This window comes from Branchiostoma floridae, chromosome 14 (genome assembly GCF_000003815.2).
Source record: "Branchiostoma floridae strain S238N-H82 chromosome 14, Bfl_VNyyK, whole genome shotgun sequence".
NCBI lineage: Eukaryota > Metazoa > Chordata > Leptocardii > Amphioxiformes > Branchiostomatidae > Branchiostoma > Branchiostoma floridae.
This window is the reverse complement of record NC_049992.1, coordinates 6,947,923-6,974,990: the sequence shown is the minus strand read 5'-3', so window position 1 is coordinate 6,974,990 and position 27,068 is coordinate 6,947,923. Positions and strand designations below refer to the sequence as shown.

General features: G+C 43.3%; 1 protein-coding gene across 1 annotated transcript; it reads left to right on the top strand.

Moving 5' to 3' along the window:
- Positions 1-1,238: 1,238 nt before the first annotated feature.
- LOC118431157 (hemicentin-2-like) lies at positions 1,239-25,986 on the top strand. The gene is made up of 8 exons (XM_035842274.1): positions 1,239-1,663; positions 18,877-19,224; positions 20,080-20,376; positions 21,233-21,511; positions 22,495-22,731; positions 23,482-23,550; positions 24,229-24,414; positions 24,745-25,986. Exons 1-8 carry the CDS (start codon positions 1,582-1,584, stop codon positions 24,801-24,803), a joined length of 1,557 nt encoding a protein of 518 aa, XP_035698167.1. The 5' UTR covers positions 1,239-1,581; the 3' UTR covers positions 24,804-25,986.
- The last annotated feature ends 1,082 nt before the right edge of the window (positions 25,987-27,068 follow it).

Sequence of the window (27,068 nt, the reverse complement as noted above, 5' to 3'; positions counted from 1 at the left end):
TTGTGGTCCTCTTGGGCCATGCTGAACGACTGCTATGGTTGATCTCGACCTTTGTTTTCTGTGGGACAAACATAACTGTACGTTACCGTGCATGCTTACCGTGTTAAGGGCCTCTTGCAATCGACAATTCTCTGTGAATAAAATACGGTGTTGTGTCTGATAGCTTATAGCTTTGACATATTGTGTATAAATACAGGCTCAGAATTGTACAAATGGGTATTACTATGACCCTGTTGAGACCGTAATAACAATTGGTTGTTACCCACTGTGTCAAGGACATGGTATTAGACCTTCAGAGGCCTTTAACAAACCAAACCAAAGTCGCGCACACATTTTCCATATTTTGGTGGGGTGGGGTAAGTGGTTTGAATTACCTTCACCAATGACACAATGACTAACCACAAATGCCAGGGATCTCTCAATCCCGTGCTCTCTAGCCTTACCACTGAGCCAATGGACGCCAATAGTGTTAACCGATACGAGTATTATTTTCTTCTGCATTTCTGCATGAGGCTTAGAGCCTGTTGGATGACGTTATACGTACAATGACGTCCCCACCGCCTAACACGCATTTGACGTCTGGGACAGCACTGAGGATTTTCAGCCGGTATGTTGAGTACGAGAGTGTGCATTATCACCCATTCTGGCGCTTACAATGATACACGACAATCTCTCTATGTACTCTGGATTACGGGCTGAGCAAATCTTTTCTTTATCGAGACGCATAAATCGCCCTCTCGCTGACAATCAGTGAGTGGTGCCGAGCAATGAAAGCGAATACGGCGGTCCATAAAGGGCCCACTACGCGCGCGTCTATTATCGTTAAAACCAACTTCTTTAATGTAAGCGGCCGTCTTCCACAGACTTTCGTTAGCGGTGAGAGAAAGAGATGGCGTTTCCATGCACCGCTTCTAATTAATGCCGGCCCATCTCTATTGCCATCGATTGCCTGTTCTCCATACCTGACGAGCGGAGCAAACAGCGTCCCCCCACCCCGCATGGAAGCTCATTTTCTGGGTCATCCTTCGCCCTTTTTCTCCTTTATCGCTCCCACCATTACGTGAACACGGCGGGGCTAAATATCATTTGAGCTCAGACATAGCTGAAAGGGTCAGATAAGCCTTGTGTGTTTATCCTGATTGACAACGGAACAAACCCGCAGGGGTTTCTAATGAGGCTCGAGCCTGCGCAGTCCATACTAATTTAGCGTGATTAGCGGGACAGTTGTAGCCGGGGGATAAGCCGGTGGGCAGGGTTCAAATCGTTTATTTTCGCGTCGAGCTCGGGCGGGGACGGAGACTACACGACGGGAGCCGAGCTCAGGCGGCGACGCGAGCTCGAACCGGCAGATTCTTCTCTGAGTCTGCGAGACGAACGCATCAGTCTGGGAACGCGGCTTGCTCTCATACAACTTACTCGGCTGTGCGGCTTTGCGAGGATAAAGTTTCTACTTTACCTTTCCCTCAACCAGATCGTACAGGATACGGCAATATTTGAGTAAAGCGGGGTTCATCGTTTTCAAAAGACCACGCGTGGCACCAGGACTTCCCGTAGATATAGACGGAGTGCTGTTTCACAACTATGGGACCTGCACTCGCCTTCACACGAGCCCATCACTACATTCTCGTGGTCTTCGTGCTGTCGGACTTGTTCTTCCACAGCGGTGAGTAGGATCTGACTTTTTTTCTGTATTTGTCGTTTGTTCGATCGTGCGTTAGAGTGAAGGGCTTAAGTTGTCAGCGACGGCACGGCGGTGTGATGTATGGTTGCGGTTTGTACCTCCCAGCGGCGGCGGCATACGTCTCAACCCTACCCGGGGGATCGCAGAGGCACACGCAGCCTAGCGGTCCCGTGGTTTGTTTCACATGTCAGTGCGTGGCGTTCAATCGGGGCGCATTAAAAAGCGCATCTCAGTCGTAAATCGTTAAACTAACGCAGAGATATCAGGGCCAAATAATAGTGCATGCAGCAACCTGTGGGTTCCGCCTATTTGTTTTTCATAAAGGGTAAATTTGTTTGTGTATTTAGCCAGATTTTCTATGTTGTTTCTATGTTGCTATCTTGTAACACCATATCTACATATGAAAGCATAGAAAGAATTGCAAGACAGAAAGATATAGAAGGCCGATCCAAAATTTGCTCTCACCATCACTCATTTTTTTTTAAATTTACACTTTGGAACTTCTTCATTTGAAAGTCGTCTTATGTTATTACTAGCCAAGATTTATATATACAGATGTAGAAAATCCAGTACGCTAAATTTGGACTCCTCTCTCCGCAACGTTAATTTCTTTTACAAAATAGAATTATTATATTATATAGCCGTAAAGACAGGCAAACTGGAGAACCATCTGGGCAAGTGGGACTCCTTATGTGTTTGATATCATGTTTATCTACCTTTAGTTGTTTAAGTATTGTTATATTTGGATTTGTGTTATTATTATTATTATTATTACAACATGTATTATGTTTGAGATTCCAGAAACTCTGTTACATTAAGTTGGAATATCTGTTTGGTATTATTGGTATTATTGGAATCTTTGGTTATCACTTGCGTAATGTTTACTATTATCATTATATAAACAGTTCCTTGTCCTCGAGATATTGTTTACATTTTGCTCAATGAATGCAGTGAAAAATGAAACACATTTTATCAGTCAGTGTACCCACTACGAAACCGAAAGAAACACATTAATTCAAACAGTTGCCACAATTTCACCAAGCCTTTACCACCTAAGAGATCACCAAAAGACCATATTTCTACGAAAAGCACAAAATCCCACCATCATACGGAACGTGGGACATTTCATTAACCACCACTGCTTACAAAGAAGAAGTCAAACCCGACAATAGTATTCGTTGTATCATATAGTTGATTAGACACTAGTTTTAGGTATTACACTATCTACTTTTCTTAGTCCTTGTGCAATTAGCCCTCGGGCATGATTTTGCAAATAAACATTTATGATTTTTTTGTTGGATGGTTCCTTACGTTTTTCTTAGAAAAAAAATGTCAAGATATAGATGGTACTAGTATCTGTTTCCGTGGCGCATTGTCCAATCTGTAAGTGGAGGCGTCTCCTATATTCTTCGCAACGTTAGGCCGGGAAATCCACAATGGTAGAGTGTTGCGTATGTCAGTCATGTATCCATATCAACATGCACTTGTTCTGTTAAATATTTCATCACTAGATGATTGATTCTGAGATTGATGTTTTTCCGGACCATGACCACAACCATCGCGGCATCTTCAGGTGCGCCCCTGTGGTATAACGGCCGTTTGGGCAATAAAGAATAGTTGCGGCGGCAATAACTCTTTAATGAAAGGAGATTTTGAGCAGTGTAGCCGCCGCTTTTTAGAATTTCAAAGTGGATTTGTAGTTTGGTTGAACGTACTCCAAAGTTGTTTCCTGTGCCAGCCCCTAGTGTTAACGTATCAAAAGGAAATGTCAAGAATCAGCATTGTATATCTGGAATTGTCCCAATCTCATTTAGCTCGGTCTCTATAATCATGATAAGTATATATATATGAATTTGGGTTCTGTTTTGGATCGAGCGATAAAGGAAAATATTTCCCATTTCTGTTTTTCTCGTATGATATTACGCCTGTTAATCTATCTCTTTGAATCAAGTGTTCTTAACAAACTGTAGACCTTTGTTGTCTTAAGTATCTTCACTGTATCCTTTTCCATGTACTTCGGGCCAAGAATAACAATTCATTGCCCAAAGTTTTCCATCTAATCCCAGAAATCACAGCACGCCAGATTTCAGCACCTTGGAGAGAGCCATCACGCTCCCACCACGAACGTTATATCAGCCATTCTCGCGGCCTCCATTAAACAAGGGAAGGGGTGAAAACTATGGCTTTGTGCTAGAATGGCTTCCCTTTCATCACTGCGCACCTGATCTCGCGGTTATGCAGCGGAAATCGGATCACGGAGTGCCGGAAGCCAAGGCGAGGTAATGGGCACACAACTGCTGCTTGTACTCCCCATCGTAGATCACCGGGAAGTTTTCTTCGCCATAGTTGGCCAGAATGGCTTGCTTGGACGATAACTTGCGTTGCACTGCAGTTTCTGATTTTAGATTGCAGAGGTATGCAGTTCAAATGGTAGCTTTGTTCACCTCAATGCCTCAGTGGAAGTATAGAATGGAATTGTGGCGTTTTGAAAGTCTCCGTGGCGGTATTTTAAGTTTTAAATAGATGTGGTATAAAATGTTGAACCAGTTCCATGTTCTGGCAAATTCTTCCATCTTGTGTCCATGCTTACCGAGCCGGGCGCCTTTGCTAATTAATCACTAATGCCTTACGTTCACAATTTTAGTTTTATACGCATTTGGTTGTGCAAAACGAGAAGTCTCATGGTGATTTACAGAAAGGTTAGTCAGCATCACCACACGGCCGGGTTGGATGTCGTAGATTCATGAGTTTTATCCGACAACTAGAGACGTTACATCTAAAGCAGGGTAGTGGAAAGATTGGATAAAATCTTATCACCCATTACAGTATCAAAGGCAGCGCACTTGAACGAAAGCGGCGCTATTTGACAGAGCCATTCGTTATGCTACGTCGTACTAAATTGTCCACTTTGTGTTCACGTCCCTCTGGCACGCTTCTCTCGGACCCCAATCGGTCAGCTGACCCGAACATACGCCAGCGGCAATAACGGAGATGGCATCTCGACCTGACCATATGGTTTCGCGATCAAGCGGAAAAAACCCTACCGGCCTTGCATGCATGCACACGCCGCGTATCTCCGATCATCGCCCATTGATGGAACGCTTGTTTTAAGACTGGTGGAATCCGGGATAGTTGTGTGATAAATGTAGAGGGTCTTTCAGGGTGAGAGGATGGGAAGAGATACTACACGCATTAGCTGATGAGGGATGCTTATAGGTTCCGCGCTTGTGCATTGAGCTCCCTTGCGTAGACGACGTTATAACGTACGATTTGTCTTCGGAATCACAGGGGTTAGATTAACACGGCACACAAGCCCGCTCTGCATCTATATCTGCCAGATAAAGAACGCTCATCGTCGGCACAAAACTGAGGGATAATGGTGATAGCATTCTTTGCAGAGTTGGTCCATTATCATTCATCATTGTGCTTCTTATTTTAAATTGGCGAAATCCAACAACAGACGCGTTCATCCAACTATGCTATTCTATTGGGAATACAATTTCAAAGAAAATTGTAAATGGCTATCTACACTGACGTATTTAGTATGTTTTTCTGTGAAGGTAGATTGCATTTGTGTCGATGAAGGTTAGACATCCAGATAATAAAATTGTCTTCATTCATAGTAAGGTTATAAAGACCTGTTTCTTCCAGATCACTTCAGTGTCACTGACGAAAACCAGTGGATGCAAGTTGAAACGTCTGACCGTTTCCAAAAATCATATCCAGTTGCTTTTTGGCACATAGATTGAATGTGCATTTGCGTCAGGACAGACAATTCTATCGTTATATCCGTCACCGATAGCAGCCAAGAGAAGATACTGTAGCGTAACCTGAATTTTTAAGTAAACCACTGAGACATTCGTCTGAGACAAATACAGATCTAAGAGCCTGCCCAAGGATATCCCGTGGCAACCTAATGTCCTTCCAACGTTAATTAGAAAATGGAAACGTCGATATCTCCTTCCTTAGTTGTCCCTCTCTATCCCCGTTTGGCTTGACCTCTTGACTCAGACAGTGTCAAAGGAAAGGAAGATATCTTTAGGTTTGCTTTACAAGTTCGTTCAATGGTTCGCTTGCGGCTAAGGTTTTTCTAACATGCACGATTCTGTTTCAAAGGACTGGCGTCAAAACAGCACACAAAAAAAGACAGCATTAATCCCATAGCTTTGCTTTTATCAAAGACGAGAACCTTCACCCACAAAAAAAAAAACACCAAACTGAACACTGTAGGTTATTTGCTTCACAAGCTCATTTAATGGTTCGGTTGCGGCTAAGGTTTTGCTAACATGCACGATTCTGTTTCAAAGGGCTGGCGTCAAAAAAAGCAAAAAAAGGACATAATTATTTTCAAAGCTTTCATTTCATCAAAGACGAGAACCTTCACCCACAAAATACCCACCAACTGACGCTATAAGGTTTTGCTAACATACACGATTCTGTTTCAAAGGACTGGCGTCAAAAAAGCAAAAAAAAGGACATAATTATTTTCAAAGCTTTCCTTTTATCAAAGACGAGAACCTTCACCCACAAAAAACCCACCCAACTGAACACAACCCATAATTTATAGGGACAAGTATTGAGCACGCCTGCATTGATCGTGTAATGTGGGTAGTAGACGGGAGTTATAGACCATGTCTCTCTCCCGCGGTTCCTCGGCGCGTTTACTAAGTAACTCCTCGCTATAATTGAAGATCAATAAAGCCTTGCTTTATCCACATGTACGCCGCATTCGTTTCCCAATAATCTCATCTTATAAGAATTCCGGGCCAATATTTGTCTTAGTCCTAAGAAGCCCGGGGAGATAACACTCGGCGTCTTGGTTCCTCCTCGACTTCGTAACCAGCGCTATCTTTATTGGTCACCTGGAGCGACGTGATTCCCCTTAAGACACTACAAATCCTTGGAGATGGCGCGAAAGATTTGGATCTTCTATAAATTATGGTAAACATATACAAGCCCAGATCGCACGCCGTCTTCAGATGATATTTCTTGTGCATTAACATGAAATAAATCGAAGGATCCGCTATCTGTACCGCCAACCTGCTGAGAATGGGACAGCCCATATCCATCAAGCTGCAAGTAATGTTTATCTGGATGATTTCGAACAAAGGGTGGTTTTTAGAAAGGGCAGTTGACGGGTACCACTCATAAATAACGTCGACCTACATCACTAGGAAGTTATTGCGTTGTTCGCTACTATCGTACGATCCGTCGATGAGCCAGTCTGTCACCATAATATCGATTGAATCGGCATTTATTTACAGGAGGTGCTTAATGTATACTTCAGTCATTGATATCGCTAAGTTCTGCATTAGTTTATAGGTATTGGATGCTGCCATATGGTTGTTGCAGTACCAGTGACGGTATCTTCGTCGACGATGCTTTGCGTGTGTCAAAACTAGTGAACAGTTGCTGCTGTGCTTTGTTAAACCTGTATATGTTGGACGCTCTAACATGATTGGACATTGTATTGCATCAACCGGTTAACGGTTGTAGAATACAGTAGTATAATAGTGTACCTAATTAAGTTGCTGTCACGAATATTTCGCAGTGTTGATCTGAACTGGATTCGGGTGATCGCAGTACCAGTGACAGCATCATCATTAATGGCTAAATGGAGGTCCCGTCTTTTGAGGACATCCACACCACATGCAAGTAAAAGAGCCCACCACACCTATCGAAAAATGTTAGGCGGCCTTCCTGACACGAGTGGATGAATCATACAGCTCTATCACCGCATCTGGGGCGACTACTGTCGTAGTGAGGTCATCAAAGTTAGGGCTAAATATCACCTGCATGCGTTTGGATGCCTGTCAGACATCTCCTCAGAGGTTCTGACTGAATGAAGTGCTGCTTCTCGTCGCTATATGTAGCTGATGTAGGTGGTACTGCTACCGAGAGAAGACAATTAATAAGAAAAGGATAAGAAAATCAATCCCGATGATGAACCGAGACGAGGGGGATACAAACTTGGCCACGTTTGGGATTGTGTTCTCACCAAAAAGCGCCGCCTACATCAGCTACAAATAGTGACAGGAAGCAGCCCCTCCAGTCAGAAGCTCCGACGTGAAGATGTCACACATTACACACCGTAAGCCAGTGCGAGACATAACTAGTTGTGCAAAAGAAGACAATTCACTATAGCTATACTGTAGCGCAATTGGCAGTGCGTTGGTGTCGGGCCCAGGAGGTCCTGAGTTCGAATACGGCTGTCGTGTCACCGATCTTTTGCCCTTAGGAAAGGCACTTTGAACGACTTTCTTCACTTAACTCAAGTGTGAATGAGTACCTAGCTGCGGCTAGTGGCAATGGCAGGCCTTTGTGGCAGTGACAGGTCATATGGGCATGTTCGGGCATGACGCACCCGCCATGATACACGAGTCGGGGGCAGGAGGAACCCCTTGCATCCTTGGTCGGAAGTCCTCCTAGGAGATGGAAACTCCAAACAACAAACCTGCATCTGCTGGGGCCGTCTTATACGTTGCATACAGTTGCCCCTGTAGGACTTAGTGCACAAGTGGACGAGAGGGTAGAGAAGGAAGTGCACAACCCTCCTTCACCTTAAAAAACCAAGTGCAGGCCAGGCAGACGCCTTAAAACCCACCCTGTCTGCCTACCATTGTCTTCCGAGACAGACGGATGCCAACATACTGTAGCGCAATGACAGTACCCTCACCAATGTCCTTCACCTTATTCGGCTACAGAATCCTCTTCTTCCACCCCCAAGTCATAACACTACCACTCATGTAAGAACATTTAGGTCGACCTCAGTACAGGTATCCATTAAACATCGACTCCAACTACGAACCCTATCGGTTTATAGCCTTTTACTGTAGGTAGGACACAAAGTGCAGTAATGTAGATGTGACGCGACTGCATCACGATGTTACTTACAGAATCAGCTACGGGCCCACTGTAGCATCATCATCAGTACTCAGACTTTGTCCTATTTGTTTTACCAGAACGTGCTCTTTGTCACATTATAGGGGCATGAAGATGTACCATTGCTGTCAAAACTCCTCCTGTAATGTGCATCCACACTGTTTATCAGTGTATAATGTCCTACAACCTAGGAACTTCATTAACTGGGAAAAAGGTTTATGCCATTTTGATGTGGCCTTACTCGCTCCCCATTATCTGACTTCCACATTTCACCTGTCGATGCAGAGAGTAACATTGGGGTATCCTAGGATTATACATTACTGGAATGGTAGTGGAAACATCTTTGCCTCTTTTGGACACATTCCTATGCTTTCATGTCATTTTGGTACTCCAAAGAGTATGACGGTTTACCAGCAGAACGTATTTTGCGAATAATGGTCTCGATTGCAGCATAGAAATGAAAATCTTTACCCTGCCTTCCTTCTATCCAATTCTTCACCACATATTGGACGCAAAGCCGAAGACCACGCCTTCTAGATTTTTTGACTCGCGTTCGTTTCTTTCCCCGTTCTTCCATCTGACAAAAGATTATCAGATATTCGAAGCCTAATCAATAATTTATACCTACTTATCCTTCACCGCCCTTCATACATGGAAATCAATCGGAATTGGTGGCGGCTTTATTTTGGAGCTTATGAAGAACACAGGAGACGGTTGCCAGCGAGACGTCATCGTAATCACCTAATCATTCGGTATGAAGCGTAAGGCAGCGTATGATCAGGTTATCATGCAAGATGGACTCGAATAGCATAAACAGAAGACGGTTATAGACTCTCATAATAGCTCCACAGTAGGACAAGATTGGAATAATTTTTTTTTTCGGCCAGTATAAACGAGAGGAAGTTCTCGTAAAATTACATGATTATTCTGCTCGAAGTGCATACCGTTTGATGCTAGCGTTATAATAGCATGTATTTAGGACTCGAATAGCACGAGAACACGAGTCTCACGAAACAATTGGATAAGAAGGCAAAAAAATTGAGAATTATTTTGGCCGAGTACATTATAAGGGAGAAGGTGTTCCCACAATCATAAAATCACTCTGCCTCAGGTAGTTTTTTTTCATTACTGCAAAAATTTACGTAGAAAGAGTTTCTGAACACACGTGTATGAACTACCAATCAGCGATGCCACTTCAAGAAGACTTTTCAATAGATAACTTGTCAATGAATACATAATCAGCCAAATTTTGTGGATTTCACATGTGCGCGATGTGCGTTTTGTAAAACAATATGACACTCACTAAACCCATGCAGACCCTATCCATGCATTCCCTATACGCATAGACACTTTGTTTATCGTGCATTTTTTCGGAATAAATGTGGATCGCTAAGCATACCGAGAAGGCCAATTGCTCAGATAGCAAAGATCGCAAGATACCAAAGAACACATAACAAGGCGAGATTTCTTAGCAATCCTGAAATTAGTTTTGTAACACTCCCGTGTGAAGTGGAATGCCCCTTTCAGTTCACTTCATTTATTCCTGTCGCTGAGAGTGAACTACGCCGCTTGCCCGCATCAGAATGAATTACTGGAGTCCGTGATTTAAACCTATGTTCCTTTTACACGCAAACAAATTCAGACATGTCCTCTCAGTAGGACTTATCGCACGAACACTCGAGACAAAAAACCGTCGCTCGACGTTGAATCACTCACGCGAAGCGAGCGTCATTCCTCTAACGTCGTTTGCGTCGCAGTAACTCGGCAAATTTTCCATAATTAGTTCCCAATTCCGCGGTAAACGTGACTCAGCGTGTCCGTCTGTGGCATCAGCTTGACGTTCATCCCATGGATCCGCCAGAATAATTGGAACTCACGGCCAGGGGATCTCACACACGCGGCGTGGTCGCAAAGTTCTCCGAGAACTAAACTAACTCATTCCGGCGACCAATTCCACAAAAGATAAACCTGACCCTTCCTGCTTGGGGATGTATAATCTTGTAATTTAGTTTCAGGGAATTTCTAACTCACGCGAAGAAGGGATTTTCTGAGGGAATTGCGGACCAACTCGAGGGAAATCTGAATAGATGTCGTCTGATTGTCTAGATCGAGTTGGGAGGGTACGTGGCGAGTGATCTATGGGAATCTGTAAGGTTGCTTAGACCTCATTATCTTCGATTTGTTCAAAGCACGTCAACTCAGAACTACTGTTAGTCTTACTACGTTCAATGCCAAGGTTTTAGGTTACAGTAAAGCAATTTGGCGCACCCTCTTCTGTTGTTGCACCCTCTTCTGTTGTTGCACCCCTTCTGTTGTTGCACCCCCTTCTGTTGTTGCATCCCCTTCTGTTGTTGCACCCCCTTCTGTTTTTTTAATTCTTTCTAGACGGACCTATAGTACTTTTTGACCTTCGAGCTTAGGAGCGTAAACTTCCCCTGTAAAAACAAGAGGAAAAATCTAAATAGAATATCCCAGGTACATTATGCAAAGGAATAAACTAGCCAAGCTTAGAGAAATATACTATACATACTAATATAATATAACATATGTTCAGTAAAATCAGAAATACTCTTTATAAGTTTAGGTAGCATACTGGTAGTCTTGTTGCCATTACCTTACGTTTCTTCTGTTCATTATGCGTGTAGTTTCAAACTGCACTTCCAAAACAACTTTAGACGGAGGTCAATGGCCCCAGGTTAAATGAATGAAGTGTCAAACTTGTAAGATATCGCCAGACACTATTTCCATTTCAGCCGAACCGACGGAAACGAAAACGTCGATAATGTAAGTTTAGAAAGACATGAAAACCCTTTTAATGATATCCGATGATTTAACGTCATATGGATTGTACATTAAAATAAGAACTGAAGATACTCCAGCCAAAAGGAATTTGGTCACGATGTATATATATATCGATGTATATATGGATATATATACGTAGCTAACCACTCTTACGAGCCAGAAACTGCATTACACGCCCGTACAAATAAGATCACGACCAAGGCCCTGCCATCGATTTTAACCGTTGACTAAGTCAAGCTCCATCAACGACGGGAGAGTCCCTTTCTCTCAGCGAGTACTCCTCGATAATAGCATCGACTCGGTGTTCTGCTTGACATTTTACGGGAGTATTGGGCACGCCATATGGCACAGTAAGCACTGGCAGACGGGAGAGGGAGAGTAATTGCGTTCAGCTCAGCTTAAAGGCTGTGTATGATATATAAGACAACATTAGTGCTGATGAGCGCTTCTTCTCAACCATCGGGGGTTGCGAGGCAGTCATTAGATTAGCAAAGATCAGCATAACTAGTCCCCAAACACTTTCGTAATGATGATTTTTGGTCGGCAATTGTGGTGGAGTTCTCTTCATTAGGTACCGAAGTTGATTATTTGCTCCTTTGTCTTCATTGTTGGCGGCTGTAACCGAACTGCCAATGTTAAAACCATTACGTACGTTGATGCCTGGTCAAGTTCAGTTGATGGACACGGAACCGATAGAAAAGGGCATCCTGTCAATCCTGTCTCCCCTTGAAACACCAATAACTTTTCAATATATCTAACTTCACCAAAGGAACAATTATTGCAGATTCAATAAAGATAAGTCCCACAAATAAAGTCCGACAAATTGCTGCGATTTCGAAGGCACTGTGTCCGGTCGTAACTGTGTACAGTGCGGCATTGTCAAATGTGCTTTTCCTAAGACGTTTTCCAATGGATTATTGACTATGTTGGACGAAGTATGCAGGAAACATGAAGGAGGAAGGGCAGGCGTGCCGTCAAATCTCTTCGCGTTTGCTTCCAAATTGCATTATGGTTGAACCACACACCAGAAGGAAGATCACTGTTTAAGTCGATATAGGTATAAATTTGCTATTGAGTGGGCAGTTTGCTGCATTATTGAATACAACACAATATCCAGCCGTAAATGCTTGAAGTGGTTGTTCTCAGATGTTCCGTTGATAAGGAGGTTGTGGATGGGTTCTTGTCAGTCTAGCCATGCTTTTCGGGTTCTTACCTTCTACGCCTATGACAGATGCTGAGTGTTCGACTACTGGGGATAATCTACTTTGTATCGTATTAATGTTAGTCCAAGAAGATCCCCGTTTATGATAATCAATTGTCTTTGCGTTGTTTGGGGATTAAAGTACTCAAAGATGATTTTGATGATTCATCGGTCGGAAAAGTGAATATAATTGCTAGCATTCAATAAAAACATGACAATGTCTTCTATACAAATCATTATGTGTTTATCCAGTGTTTAAGGTGTCACCAATCTCCGCTTCTATTGTCCTAGGGCCACACATGTGTGCTATCTCTATACAATCTACTTTGTTGGGTGCTACGCTACAGCAGCTACAATGAGGCGATATTTAGTTATTTACACATGGTCACTCTCTTTCACCTTCTCTACCCTTGGCGACACCTAGATAGGTTCTAAATTGCGGTCTTCCTCTTCAAATCGCCCGTATCGTGATGGGGGTGACTCCAGGGCCGTCCTAATAAAATTCCCAGCGTCTCTAGGTCACACGTAAAAGAGATCTTGAGTGATAGGACATAGATGACAGACAAGATGCCGGTGTCATGGCAAATGCCAGGGCGGCAGTTAGCTGTCACCCCCGGCGCCATCACACGGTTCCGGCTCTTTAATCCTACGTTACCATTCCCCGAGGACGGTCCCGCAATGACCTGACATTAACCGAATAGGTTACAGTCAGTGGAACTGCGACACGGCTCGTAACTGTCAATGGCTGTAACGACCGAGGCTAAAAGCTCTAACCTACTTTGAAGCGCCAATAACGGATTAAGACCATTGCTGAACACGCTGCAGTTATGGTCGGAGGGATACAAGATATGTAGCCGAATGTGTCGCTAACGCATAAGTACATGGTTTGACATGAGGCATGGATTATCTCTTAATGTTTGCTATAAACATGTTGTACTTATCTAGATGACCTTTCCGGATAGCGCGTGCAAACTGGCTCTAAAAGTCAGGCAGTCACGAGGTGCACTTTCCCTCCCAAACATGAGTGATCTGCCAAGCGTAAGCGAGAAAACCTTCCGCGATCATATATCTAATGTTCCACCGTAATAGCTCTTATTCGATTTTCTTTAACATCTCGAGTCCACAGGCCTGTTGTCTGAATACCCCATCCATCAAAATAAACGGAGACATTTAGGCTTACAGCGCTTCCAGTGTTGCGAAACGGACGTGAAAGAAATACTGAATGGTTGCATGGAGCTGACAATAGCATCTGAGGAATCTTCGCCCAACAGATATATCAAGCACTGGTCACGCGGCACTTTGCTCTCGGATAGTGAAAGGATGTTCTGGTAAAATTACATTGTATATCATATATAGCAGAATCCGCTATTTTATGCTATTCTAGTACTAGTAATTTCGATTAACCATCGGGGACCAAACGAGCGGCATTGAAGAAGGAATGGGGGTCTTAGTGGCTATGGATGACACGGGAATAAACTATTACTCTTTTGGAAAATGATTCGAATCTACTACAACACAAGCATTGGGTCTCCACAAAGTTATCGGCCAGCCATGTCATGTTTTTCAGGATAAAGTAAGAACCTTTACGCACAGTGCACGTCCCTTTCCGGTGTGACGTAAGAACCGGGTCAAAGGTGATTGGAAGTTTGTGTCGGCCCCCGTCTCTGTTCATGGAAGGTTGTTGGGCTGAGACGGGGTTCGGTACAGACTTCCAACAACCTTTGACCCGGCAATTACGTCACAGGTTTCTATGTCAAACAGACTAAAAATATGGCTCAAATTGGCACTAAAGGCTGAATCGCTCAAAGACTAATGTCTACAAAATTTGACCGAGATAAGCATATAAGTTAGAAGAATTTATTGCTCTCCAGAAATGTATCAAATGAAAATACACGATGAAGACATTTAAAACATTTATTACACAAATTGTTGAAAGGGGTTTCAGCTTTGATAAGAGATGAAATTGCTTTAAGTTTGAAGTGAACCAATTGCGTAACTCGCGAGTTATATACTGTCGGTCAAGTGCTTTTGTATGCATACAGTACAGGCTACTATAGAATATAACATTACTAATTTGAACAACTTCCAAATGTTCAGCGATATGGAACATATTAATGGCGTATGTACATGTATCTTATTTCAGGTCACGTTAAGTTTCTTCATACTCGGGTAACTTAAGGCCTGTGATTCGATGGAGCTCGCCGGGGCGGCAAAAGGGGCGCGGCTCCGCAAGGTTACCAGGGTGATGGAACCGAACATGAATTTCGAACCACTCCGTAAGCTCAGGTGACCTGCGGGACCGCCAAGTTTTCAGAACGGTCCAATTTCATAATGTAACGTTACATTGCGAAAACAGGAACTTACTAGTACTATGTATGGGGCACACTAAAAGTGTTTAGTACACTTAAAACAATTCAAGCAGTGTGTGAAGTTTTATCTTGATACGACTTCGCGAAAAAAAGTTATGAACATTTAAGAGTTTTAACATAGCTACACGCGTGTCACAGGCCTTAAGTCACCTGAGTAAGGGAAATTCTAAATTGTAAAGAGCTGAAGTAGTTCCGAAAGTACTAGTTATAAATCATGTCATTATCTTAGACATGATTGCAGTACTTATCGTAAAAGACAGCATCCCGTATGTTATCTGCGTGAGCAATCAGTAAATACAGGCACTTACTAACTCCGAGAAGTAATGAAAATACTGTAGCCAAGACGAAATGGCGACAAAGTCTGACATGATACACAAAGATTTTTGCTGATATGTTTTTTTTATTACCGCTCTACAACAGACAAGGCAATTTTGCTACAGTGTACGTAAATGTAGAATACAACATGGTGCATTTCGTATCCCTCGTATTACCAGCCCCACCGCGAGTAGGAGCGCAAGACGGCCGAAATTTATGTTATACCCACCCGAGAAAATACATACTATGTTGCAAAATACGCCAGAAGTTGAGAAAATTTGGTATCATCGAACAAAAATGGTAACAGCAGCGATCCCAAACGTCCGAATCTTGTATTCGAATTTTTCGCAGCGCTGCACTGTGTGTGTGTGCGCGTCTTGCGTTCGAATTATTCGATGGAAGCCCGTGTGATACAACTTCGAAGTCTGTGTGATATACGGAAAGTTATCACCCGGTCTGTAATACCCGTATTGAACGTTATCGCAGCCCATTTATTAATAAAACACATATCCCATGCATCAAGCCGTGATTTCATTTCAATAACTCACAAAATAAGCCTCTCTTCTTTCCTCTCACCACTTTCAGAGTTATTAAGGGACGCCCAAGAAACTTAAGTCGATCATATCTATAGATAACGAGGCAAAAAGGAAAACTAATTATGTGCTGCATTTTTCAAAGGCTTGCCCGGGTGAGTGTTATTAGATCTGCTGAGAGTGTTTGACTTCATTAGAGCTGGGAGATAAACATCTGGAGTTGTTAATAAGTAGAGGGGTTCGTTATATTTGGGAGTGCACAAGTCCCGGCGGTAGGAACTTGATCAATATTTAATGTGGGTGAGCACATAATCCGATCAAAGCTTTTCTTTATCGCTGCTTTGTGCTGTAACAAACGTTCTCCGTGCTTGAAGAGCTCTAAGCATCTCCCAAACGTGTCGTCAGTAATAATTGCTCTACATTTAGAATGCTACGTTGTGTACACTAGTTTATCATATACCGTATGCATTCAGTAGTATTGTACATAGAGTAGTAGTTTTTCATCACGCTAAGTGCAATGTTATGTTTTGTTTACAACAATTTCTGTTGACTCTACAACACAGTCTCACATTTTATGTCGAAGAAAACTGCCTGATGGTGTAATGCACCAGTTCGTATTTAGGTTAAGCTGTCGAAAGGAAGACTCTGAAAGATACTTTCTCATCATGTTTAGAGTTTTTAGAACGCAGAACTGACGGCTTGCCATCCAAAAGATTGTACTCCCCGCACCAAGATGTAGCGCTGCTCCACCTTTATAGGCGGGGTAACCTATATCCGTTGTTTTACAAAACAGGGTATTTAGGCACATCAAGTCGACAGGTGGTAGTTTTAAACTGCAATATCCTGATGAAAATATTGCAATTTGAAACCAACGTCCGTCGACATGATATCCCCAATACCCTGTTATTACCCTGCATCGAATATAGGTTACCCAACGAATAAAGGTGAACTAGTGTTAACGCTGGTTCACGCTGGTCCATGGGGTAACCCATATGGACGCTGGTTTCAAATTGCAATATTCTCACAATCTTGATGTTGGAAACCACCGTCCACTGCAAAAAAAGGCAGATTTCCACGAGTTCCTACGTTTGTGCACGATGGTGAAACCTGCCGTGTGCTCATCGTGTGCACGGGTTTCCACTGGACAGGACATGATGACAACGGCTGTTGTCTCGGAAGGTGCCTGCTCCCTCGTGCCCAAGTTTGAATTAGCATGCAAATCAGTGTTCAATAAAACACAACCCTGTGGTACTTGAGCGGGTTTTTTAATGCCACTGCGTGGTTCGTTAAAGTCTCCGAGTGTTGGTTGTCCTAAAGAAAGGGCTGACGACTTAAGGATGTTTGTACTGCGGAGTTGTCTGCGTCTCTACCCCCTGAGAACTCGCCCTAACCTGGCCACAGAATTAGTTCATCCTTTAGAAGGCCGCCACCTTTCTCTGATACATCCTACAAGCTTGCTTACAAATCGTAGAGTACCACGCTTTGCCTCGGCCACTCGGATGAATAATGAAAAAAAAATACCAGGGTTGACGACTTTATTTTCCTGAGAAGATTCCACATGTTCTGCGGAGTTGTATGCGGCTGTACCTCCCGAGACAACAGCCGTTGTCATTATGTCCTGACCTCAGCTTTGTTCACAGGACCCGGTCCGCTGTTTAATCTGTCGATTACTATTCGCTTCCCCGTCGGAATCAGTCATTTTCGTCTGGCGGTGACCTCAGAGATGAACCCCAGCTTTCCTATTTCCCCATCTATTCAGTCGCGACTGCACGCCCGTGGCTTCCTGTGCCTTACAACCAGGAGTGGCGACGCATCCGCCAAATTAATTTTTCTGCCCCTGTCCCTGTAGTATTGATCCTCACCTACCATGCACCTAGACTCAATCAGGCCGTCGCCTCCGCCGCCACTGGGCTCATGTCACTCTTCTGTCGTAAATCCCGGTTTTGTCGTAAATCCAAATCCCGATTTTGTCGTAAATCCCGATTTTGTCGTAAATTCCGATTTTCATCGTCTTTTGAAGGATTTGTACTGGACGTGATATCTACATTGTTTGCTGTTAATTTTATATGGCCCATCTATGGTACACCCGATCCCTCGATCTCGGAAGTTAAGAACAGCTTATAGTAGTTTATTTGTAAAATCATGCCAGATGGCTAATTGCATATACCGTCTCAAGAACTAAGAGAGGTAAGTAGAGTGATACATAAAACTAGTGTTAAGCAACGCGCGGTCCGGACAGTTCTAGGATAGAAGACCCCCAACCAAGGACGGTCGGATTGCTGTAGCCTCACGAAGCTTTCCACAAAATCGTCTTCCGGGAGGGACGCAAAACGGGTGTCCCGTGCTCGAGGAGGTGCCTCGACCACGTTAAACAGCCTCATTACTCATAATTTGGGTACCTACTGGCTGGCAAAATACAACTGGTGACCATGGCTTGCATTAAGACATGAAATGTGCACATCTTATTTGTGAAAGCCAAGGGCAAAGAGCTGCTGGCATCTACTCACTGAGTCTCTATGTTAATAGTTCGCTTGCTCACTCACCCTAACACTCACTGCGAGGTTCTTCCCACAGGATCAGTTGATCCTTTAGAAGGTTGCCACCTTTCTCTCATACATCCTACAAGTTTGAACTATGCGGCTCCAGATGTCTTACTGAGGGACGACTGCCGTGTGCAAGATGTCGGTAGCTCGAGGAAGGAAGTGTACCGCGTATACGTATATACAACTAATATACAGAATTTTTGTTTTCTATCTCTTGCGAACTCTAGCAGATACAGTTTATGGCTCCCATTGCGGCGCGGGGATGTCCACAACAGAACTTTAAGAAATAATGTCAGCTACACCATGTTCAAATGTAGGACGTCCAGGTTTAGTAACAGCACTCTCCCATATTGCGTTAGACTCATCAATGAAAACTTGTAGCGTTTTAAGAATCGGACACGTTAGTTTTGACGAATTTGATACGTTGTATGTATGTATGTATACCGCTAATGTGAAGCGGTCAATGTACAAAAATTGCAATTGAGCTCTTGTGCTGCAACAGTTTTTTTAAAAAATCTAATAAACTATTTCTCTCTCTCTAATTCTTCAGGATCACAAGCGCAGAGTGGTATCGGACTGAAGGTGACCCAGAAGGAGGTCCGTACCATCCTTGGTGAAGCCGCTGTCCTCCCTGCATCTTACAACACTCGCTACAAGATCCTCAGCCTCACGTGGTCCAAAGTCACGGACAAGAACACGCGAACTGTCGTCTTCTTCTACAGCCCGGCGTCTTCCGTCAGGAAGGCTTACAAGTCCTACCAGGGCAGAGCCGATCTTACAGGCCACGCCTCGCTAAGGATTAACCCCACCAAGCCCGGGGACGGCGGAACCTACGTGCTGATGGTGATGTCGGAGGAGCTTGGCGGTCAGGAGGACTCTCTTCAGCTGACATTGATGGGTGAGAGGGATCACTGCCTTCCATATGCAGCACGGCTTTCCCCGATATAGAGGTTTTACACTCGTTACGGGGAGGGAGCGGGATTATGGTTGTCCTTGAAAAGATAAGAATGTATCCACCTGGGAGTTAAATATGCAGGGTTTAGGTGGGACAAGCCGTGCGATGTAGTAGAACCAGGTATTGCAGTGGGATTTGGGATATAGGAGGCTTAGGGGAGACCGTTAGTATAACCAGCCACGGCAGTAGCTGCCTAGGAAACTGATGGGTCACGCCTGTTGTCTGTTACAGGCATTTGTCTACTGTCAAGCAACTAACTAAAGGGAGGGACTACCAAATAAGATTCCCAATGCCATACATGGTTAAGGCACTCAATAACGATTAATCCAAAGCATATCACAGGTACATTTTCACCTTTAAATCTTTACCACTGCTGCAAAACTGGAATTGTCATGTTAATTTTCGTTCAAAAATGAGAGGTCAACTCACAGCAATATAGCAATGACACTGGGATTTCACCCCCGTCCTAATAGATCAGTCCAGCATGTCAGCTGCAATTCAGAGGTTAAATACACGTCAAAACATAGCAAAGGTCATATTTTTTTGCAATACTTTAAAAACATACATGATTTTGTCCCCCATGGCAGAAAACTCGACCTTTATGATGATGAAACGTTGTGGTGAACTTTCACGAAAAATTTGAACTGAATGCCAAGCTTATCGACTAGATCTAGCACTCTCCTATGGGTACGACTTAACGTCAAAGCCAGTAGCATCGCATAGGATATCTATTAGGGACACCTTACTGTTTGTGATCAATATTGCATGCTGATTCTTGTGTTTTTTCTTCTAATGTAGTTCCGCCAGTAGTAGAGGTTGGCCCTGCCAACCCGTACGCAGTGGAGTGGGGAAAGTCTGTGACGCTGACGTGCACCGTTCGGAACGCTAAACCCAACATCACGTCCCTGGCCTGGTTCAAGGACGGCATTCCCATAGAGAGGACGAGCGGGATGGACATGAAGTACAACCAGGGGAACGCCAACTCGCCGTTTCTGACCATCAACAAGGTGACGCGAGCCGACGCAGGGACGTACAGGTGTGCGGTGGAGCACGTGGTGCAGAGGACAGGGGCGGAGCTACGTCTGGACGTCTTGTGTAAGGATGATAGATTTCTTGCGTTTTTAAAGGGGTATTCCACTCCAGAAGCGGGTATTATGATTCACTCGGAGAATAGATAGTTCTGCTTGAATCAAGTTTTTGTGTACCTTCTAATAGTCACTCAATTGCTGTCATTAGCTTAGAGACCCAACCATTAGCAAACTGTTGTGCCCGAAGTCGGAAATGCAAACAGTTTTGGCGCAGCCATTTTACGTTGACCTACTTTCAACTTCTTACATTGAAGTACCCAAATCTCTTGACTGCTTTGTCAAGCTTATCTCGACTACCGTTAACTAGAAAGTGTGATGCAAGTCGTCTTTGCTGGCAATACTAGTATTGTATACGGCGCAGAACATTAGAAGCGGGTCCGAATGGGGGTACTTGGATTTAGAAAGCATTATTGTCGAAAAGACAAATGAGGTAGCTTGACGAAAAGTCGGGTGCATTTGTATCCCCCCAAAATATCATCTATCAGAAAATAACACTCGCTTCTGGAGTGGAATACACCTTAAATAAATCATGTGACTATTCATCGTAGTTTGGTCGTTGACCTCTGTAGACCATTAATATACCCAAAATGCATATTTCTTATTACTGATCACGTTTTCTACACTTAGTCAGTATGTACTTGTAAACCATGCATAACATGTTAAACAGGCTTCTATCCCTCTGCTGCCAGGGAATAATCAAGCACACACACAGACGTAGTAGAACAATGTGTATTCACAATGAGTCCGTAAAACCATACTCAATTCCCAGTCCGCATGCGTGGACTGTTTCATTGGTGAGGGGGGGGGGGGGGCTAAACTATTTTAAGTAATCTAACATAACGTCGGTGGTTATCCACTCCCAGATCGCGCTTCTATCATCAGCATCTCCAAAAGCCAGACCGCCTGGGTGTCGGATGACGTCACGTTACAGTGTGTGGCGGACGGGAACCCCCCTCCCAACATCACGTGGACACGGGCAGGGCTGGCCATGCCGTCCAAGATCCACCGCCTGTCCAACGACGTGCGCGCATGCTCGGTCACCGTGCGGAACATTCAGACGAACGACACGGGCACGTACCTGTGCACGGCGGACAACGGGGTGAAGGAGAGCGACATCAAGTCCGTGGATCTATCAGTTAAGGGTAAGCATGCCCGACTACTCCTTGCCGGCCATGTGGCTCGTAGTATAGAGCCTGCTGGAAAACTCTTGTTCTGGACACCTGATTTCTGTAAGAAAGGTGTTGGTCGCCCAAGGCTAACTTCGAAGAAACTTATTGAGTCAGAAACTGGTCTAGAGGGCCTGGGACTTCTCACAGCGATTAAAGACAGACTTTTCGGGAAGTTAAACTTTACTTGTCGCACCTCATAGAGGATGATTAATGATGATGATGAATGTCCTAACAAGAGGAGGTTCACGACTCTGAGTACGCATGAGTAAGGTCAAGGGTGAAGGGCTCTTAAAAAACTGGTTTACCACTCCTTGTACGCTTGCGCGGCGACAGGTATTGTGGGTAACACATCAAAGTTGAAGGCCCTTGAGACATAAACAAAACACTTCCTGGTTCAGACAAAAACTATTGACTAGTCAGGGGCCATCACCTTTGACATTTACCCACAATACTTGTTGTCGTGCATAGGGCCCAAGTCAGTGGTTTGCATTACAATGGCCAGAGGTCTTTTTGTTTACGTCTCGGGGGCGTTCACCTTTGAAGTTCTCTTGATTAGTTATGCCTATTACCAAAATGCTTAGTCCATGGCCTTGCCCATTCTTTCTTCAAGTAGAGATTATGTGAATTCATGGAGATCGTTATTCTCCACACGTTTCAGTGACAATTCCTTGTCTTGTACTTTTTCTCTTTATGCCAGTTGATTTCGGAATGATAAAATTGCACAAATTTATCAACGTCATAAAGTAGTAAGATGAAATCAATCAGTACACTGTCATGGTGCTCCTTTGTTCTGAAAATCACTATAATAAATGGCATTTAAAATTGAAAATCACGACAATTGTTGATTAGTTTGTCTCGGAAAGCAGTCGCGCACTTCCTTCTCAATAAGCTGTTATTGAAATTGTTCAATTTCAATCATGAAAAGTTCAGACCATTTATGCCATGGATTCTTACAGCCCGTCGGAGAGGCACCCCATCGTCGACGCTGGCAATTATAGTCGGCGCGACCGCGGGAGCCCTTTGGCTCATTATCTGTGTCGGTCTGTGTGTCTACATCCTGCTGAGGCGCCGGAAAGAGAAAGAGAAGAAGAAGTTCGCGTTCTACTACAACATGGGTCGCCGTGATCCGCCCGCAGGAAGTAGTCCAAAGCGGGACGAAGACGGTGAACCGCCCCCTTACGCTGCACTACCCGGTGGGTATTATTTTTGTCAAAATTCAAACCTCACGCAAAAATACTCGCCGAAAGGATTAATTCATTATGTATTGCTATGTATAAAGTTACTGTCTATTCAAAACACCGTACACATCCAGTAACATAAGAGCTAGGGACGGCAGTATACATAAAAGAAGAAAGAGATTTGTTACCAGTTGTCACCGTCAGTGTAGTTGTCTAATGCTTTGCAAATGCAGTTCCAGATCAAAAGATCAACAAATTGAAGGCCGGTCTTCCTTAAGCTAGCTTGTATGGATTGTTTAAGTGGCCTGGTATATGAAGACTATTTAACTTCGGAAAAATCGTTCATTGTTCATGGGTTGCCGTTTAACCCTAACACGACTTGCACTGCTCAATGTATCCCAATCTTTCACATATTTGACCCAGCCTGAAAATCTTATCGATGCTTTCATAATACTGTATTGGAAAAATGCACACACATAAATTCGACTAACAAGGGTTATATATTCTCTAAGTGTAGATATCGACGAAGCAATAGAAGAAAACAACACTGGACCCGGGTTGTCTATCGGGTCTCATCGACCGTCCAAAGCAACAGAACCATCAGTAAAATGCCACTTTCTTTTACAACCTTGCAAAAACACATTATGGCAACAGTGTTGAACCTTACTTTAGGCCTTTTATACTTTAAAAGGCACTTCTTATCTCGAAAGCTCAGGCTGCAGAAAGGTCATATGTCTATGTCAACCCGAATTTTCCCTCTCGTAGCCAAGCCGGTGGGATCCAAAGCTGCCCGTGCCGGCATCAACACCATGAGAAGAACTGCCGAGCTAAAAGGTGAGGGGATCTTTTAGTCCACGGCGTGTGAAGCTTGGATGAAAGCTTTGTGCTCAGTATAGGGAGATTTATTGGGATATCAACACCTTACTTCGTGATGCATGTGTTTAGGACTGTGAAGCGTTGGCAAATAAATCAGAACTGCTTGTAAGCCTCTGGTCTGATGGAATCGTTGAACGGCGGTACGCACCTGGCTAATGAAAGTAGTTGAGTCAATTACGCACCGGGGTTTAATGTTGCATATGGGAGCTGATTAGGCGAAACGATGCAATTATTTGCATGCAAGCGAGGACGGGATTTCACCATGGCTTTATGTTTATCTAGTTCAGTGTTGTAATAGATACGTTATAGGCATGTTGTGTATAATTTTGTCTGGATAATGGGTTCTGTTAGTGCTCTATCAATCAAGCAAATACGAAGTGTTATGATTATGCTAATCCAGGGAAGGTAATAGTATCGTCATAATGTGTTTTATTACAGAACTCTGACCTTTCTCCACATATAATTGGAAAAAAAGTTTAGCATAATAAATACTCTTCTGTGTCAAATTATTTCCCTATGTCACTTAGCTGGGAAGTAAATCCCCGCGTTTTCCGTTATAGAGGTTGAATTGTATTTGAACGTTGTTTACCTGGATGACTAACCTTCATAAACGACGTCCATTTGTGTTCCCTGTAGCAGGCAGAAGGTACGCCAAGGTCCTATACACGTACATACCCCGGGAAGAGAACGAACTGCCCCTGGAGGTCGATGACATCATCGAGGTGCTGGAGGGGGAAGATGGCGGCTGGTGCTTGGGTTACCTGCGGGGCAGGATAGGCCTCTTCCCCTCCAACTATGTCAAGTTCATAGCGGAAAGGAAAGGTGATTCTTCGGTAGTTTCTAAGACTTCTACATGCCTTAAAGATGCTAAAATCAATGGTATCTTCATCAGAAATATAATCGAAGGTTGAAATACTCATCTAAATAAATGAGTTGGTTTATCAAGAAAGTACTTCCACCACACTACATTTTTAGACGTGAACAAGGCACTGCTGAAGTAAATATCAGTTTGAAAATATTTCATGATGACAGCGTTTCTTCGATAGTTGATGGTCAATGCTACGATAGGTTACTCTGACCTATTTTTAAAAACTTGAATTGTCATAACGATTTAACATTCACAAACGCTCACTACCCTGCATCTTTCCACAGTGCCTGCACTTCGACAAACTGTGGAACTAGAAGAACGACAGATGAAGAGAAGTGTGTGACGTGTTGAAGTCTTGTCTCATACAGGCTAGAAGTTTCAACCACAAGACATGATTACTACAAGGAACCAGTAGAAGGAAGGCTTCGAAAAAGAACATTCGAAAAAGGAATATACGAACGTTGGAATTAAAGAACTGTCGAAGATGTGGAATAGGTGTCTTATAAGACCAAGGCAAGACAAGTATAAGGAACGTCATGTTCTTGGGACTGACAGTACGGGCCTCTTCGTTCCCAACTCCGACTTTGTACATAATGTTGCTACATCATATGCAACGACTTGTCTCCAAGGAAAGTGTTTTACTCCACAGAATGTATGCAGAGACGCCTGCAGTACTTTCTTGATCCCACTGGCAGACATTATGACTGCGCCGAAGCAAGGAGCAATTCACTCTAATCGCTTGGACGCCGCAAGGATTTTTATTCTCAAATGTCTGCTGTTATATGTGTGTGGAATTTTCTTGGCAGGTGGAATGTCCAGTAGAAAAGAGTCGTGATAGTTATATCGGAAATGTTTTACATGTCAGAAGAGTGCACTGAAAGAGTATCTGTTCGCTGTCTAGATCTGTTTGACCATAGACGTGAAAATGATCCCCATACTTCAACTTTTAAAACTGTACAGCTTCTAGCCTTTAAAGCTGGTATCCCCTGAAGGAATATGGATGACGATGTATTTCAGCTAGAGTAACCTTCCAGCTTGCCAGACGTCGATAAAGCCTTCAGCATATCCAGAATATTCAACCTATTGAGTGGCTTCAGATGTGGTGTAAGTCTAATAATTCTTCTTTCTATGATCTGTGACTTTAACAGACATTATGTGAGAAACTGCAGAAATCGTTATCATCGTGTAAATTCTGCGGTTTTCATGTCTTTTACTCAATACACAGGGAAGAAGAAAAATGAACAGTGACCACAGTTTGGCACACGTACCACGAATTTCATTTGGTGGAATCAGACTTCCACATTCTTGTTCCAGGTCTCGTCCAGAAATAATCCACTTTAGGTTCTGTTTTGGCATGAGCATTTTACAATATTCCTTTCGACTACGGTTGTCAAGGTCTTTATTCAGCTCGGCATTCTACATACATAAACCGTAATGCCTTTTCTTTATTGTTTTCATTCCAGCCATTGTAAAATACAGGCGGCACGTTTGGGAATCAATAAAAACCAAACGAATCTATACATGAACTTCCTCGTTGTATCTTGACGATAGCTCTATGGGATTAGAGAAAATATTACATCATAACTTTAACATATTCTATGAAATAAATTATCTTGTTTATTAGAATCCAGTTATTTTTGCTGAGTCCACTTTCTCGAGGGTAAAGCCATGATGCACAGGAAGAAATACATTTTCATGGTAGCTCTTGATTATAAAGCCGGGAGTCAATAAGCTCTTTCACACTTCCGAGTGCGCATGCGTGGCGACATGAATTGTGGGTAATATGTCAAAAGTGAAGGCCCCTGAGACATAAAGAAAACACGTCTGGACATTGCCATGCAAATCGAGACAATTGTCTGTTCAATCGAGAACTGTTTTACAAGTCAGAGCCCCACACCATTGACATACTATCCATAATAATACCTGTTGTCGCGCATTCGTAATTTGAAGTGTGACCGAGCTTATAGCTGTTATTGGGATGTAATGAAGCGGGAAGTACATGTATACGGGGCCATGTAGGTAGGAACTCGGTACGTGTAAGACGTGTTTCACTTGCAAACCATCAACTGCACCTAGAAATTCTCAAACGTGTTAAAGCGGACACACGAAGTGAAAAAGAATCATTGAGTAGGAATGATAGTCATAATTGATGTATATTTGCAAAATCATGCCAGAGGGTTAATTGCATATACAGTATCAAGAACTAAGAGAGGTAAATACATAAAACTAGTGTCTAATCAAATACATGATGCTATGAATACTATTGTCGGGTTTGACTTCTTCTTTGAAGGCAGTGGTTAATGAACTGTCCCACGTTCTGTATGATGGTGGGGTTTTGTGCTTTTAGTAGAAATACAGTCTTTTGGTGATCACTTAGGTGTTAAAAGCTTGGTGAAATAGTGACAACTGTTTGAAATAATGTGTTTCTTTCGGTTTCATAGTGGGTACACTGACTGATAAAATGTGTTTCATTTTCCACTGCATTCAATGAACAGCATTCTCATAATTTGTCTTCTCTGGAAACAAGGTACAGTAATTCTCCAGACGCCTATTATAATGAATTCGAACCCCATTTTCTTCTATTGATTTCCGTGTGCCCAGAAGCCAG

Excerpts from the sequence above, each read along its gene's own strand:
- LOC118431157 (XM_035842274.1), top strand. The coding sequence starts at position 1,582 with ATGGGACCTGCACTCGCCTTCACACGAGCCCATCACTACATTCTCGTG. Across the intron at positions 1,664-18,876 it reads GGACTTGTTCTTCCACAGCG|GATCACAAGCGCAGAGTGGT; the intron begins GTGAGTAGGATC and ends CTAATTCTTCAG. Across the intron at positions 21,512-22,494 it reads CGTGGATCTATCAGTTAAGG|CCCGTCGGAGAGGCACCCCA; the intron begins GTAAGCATGCCC and ends GGATTCTTACAG.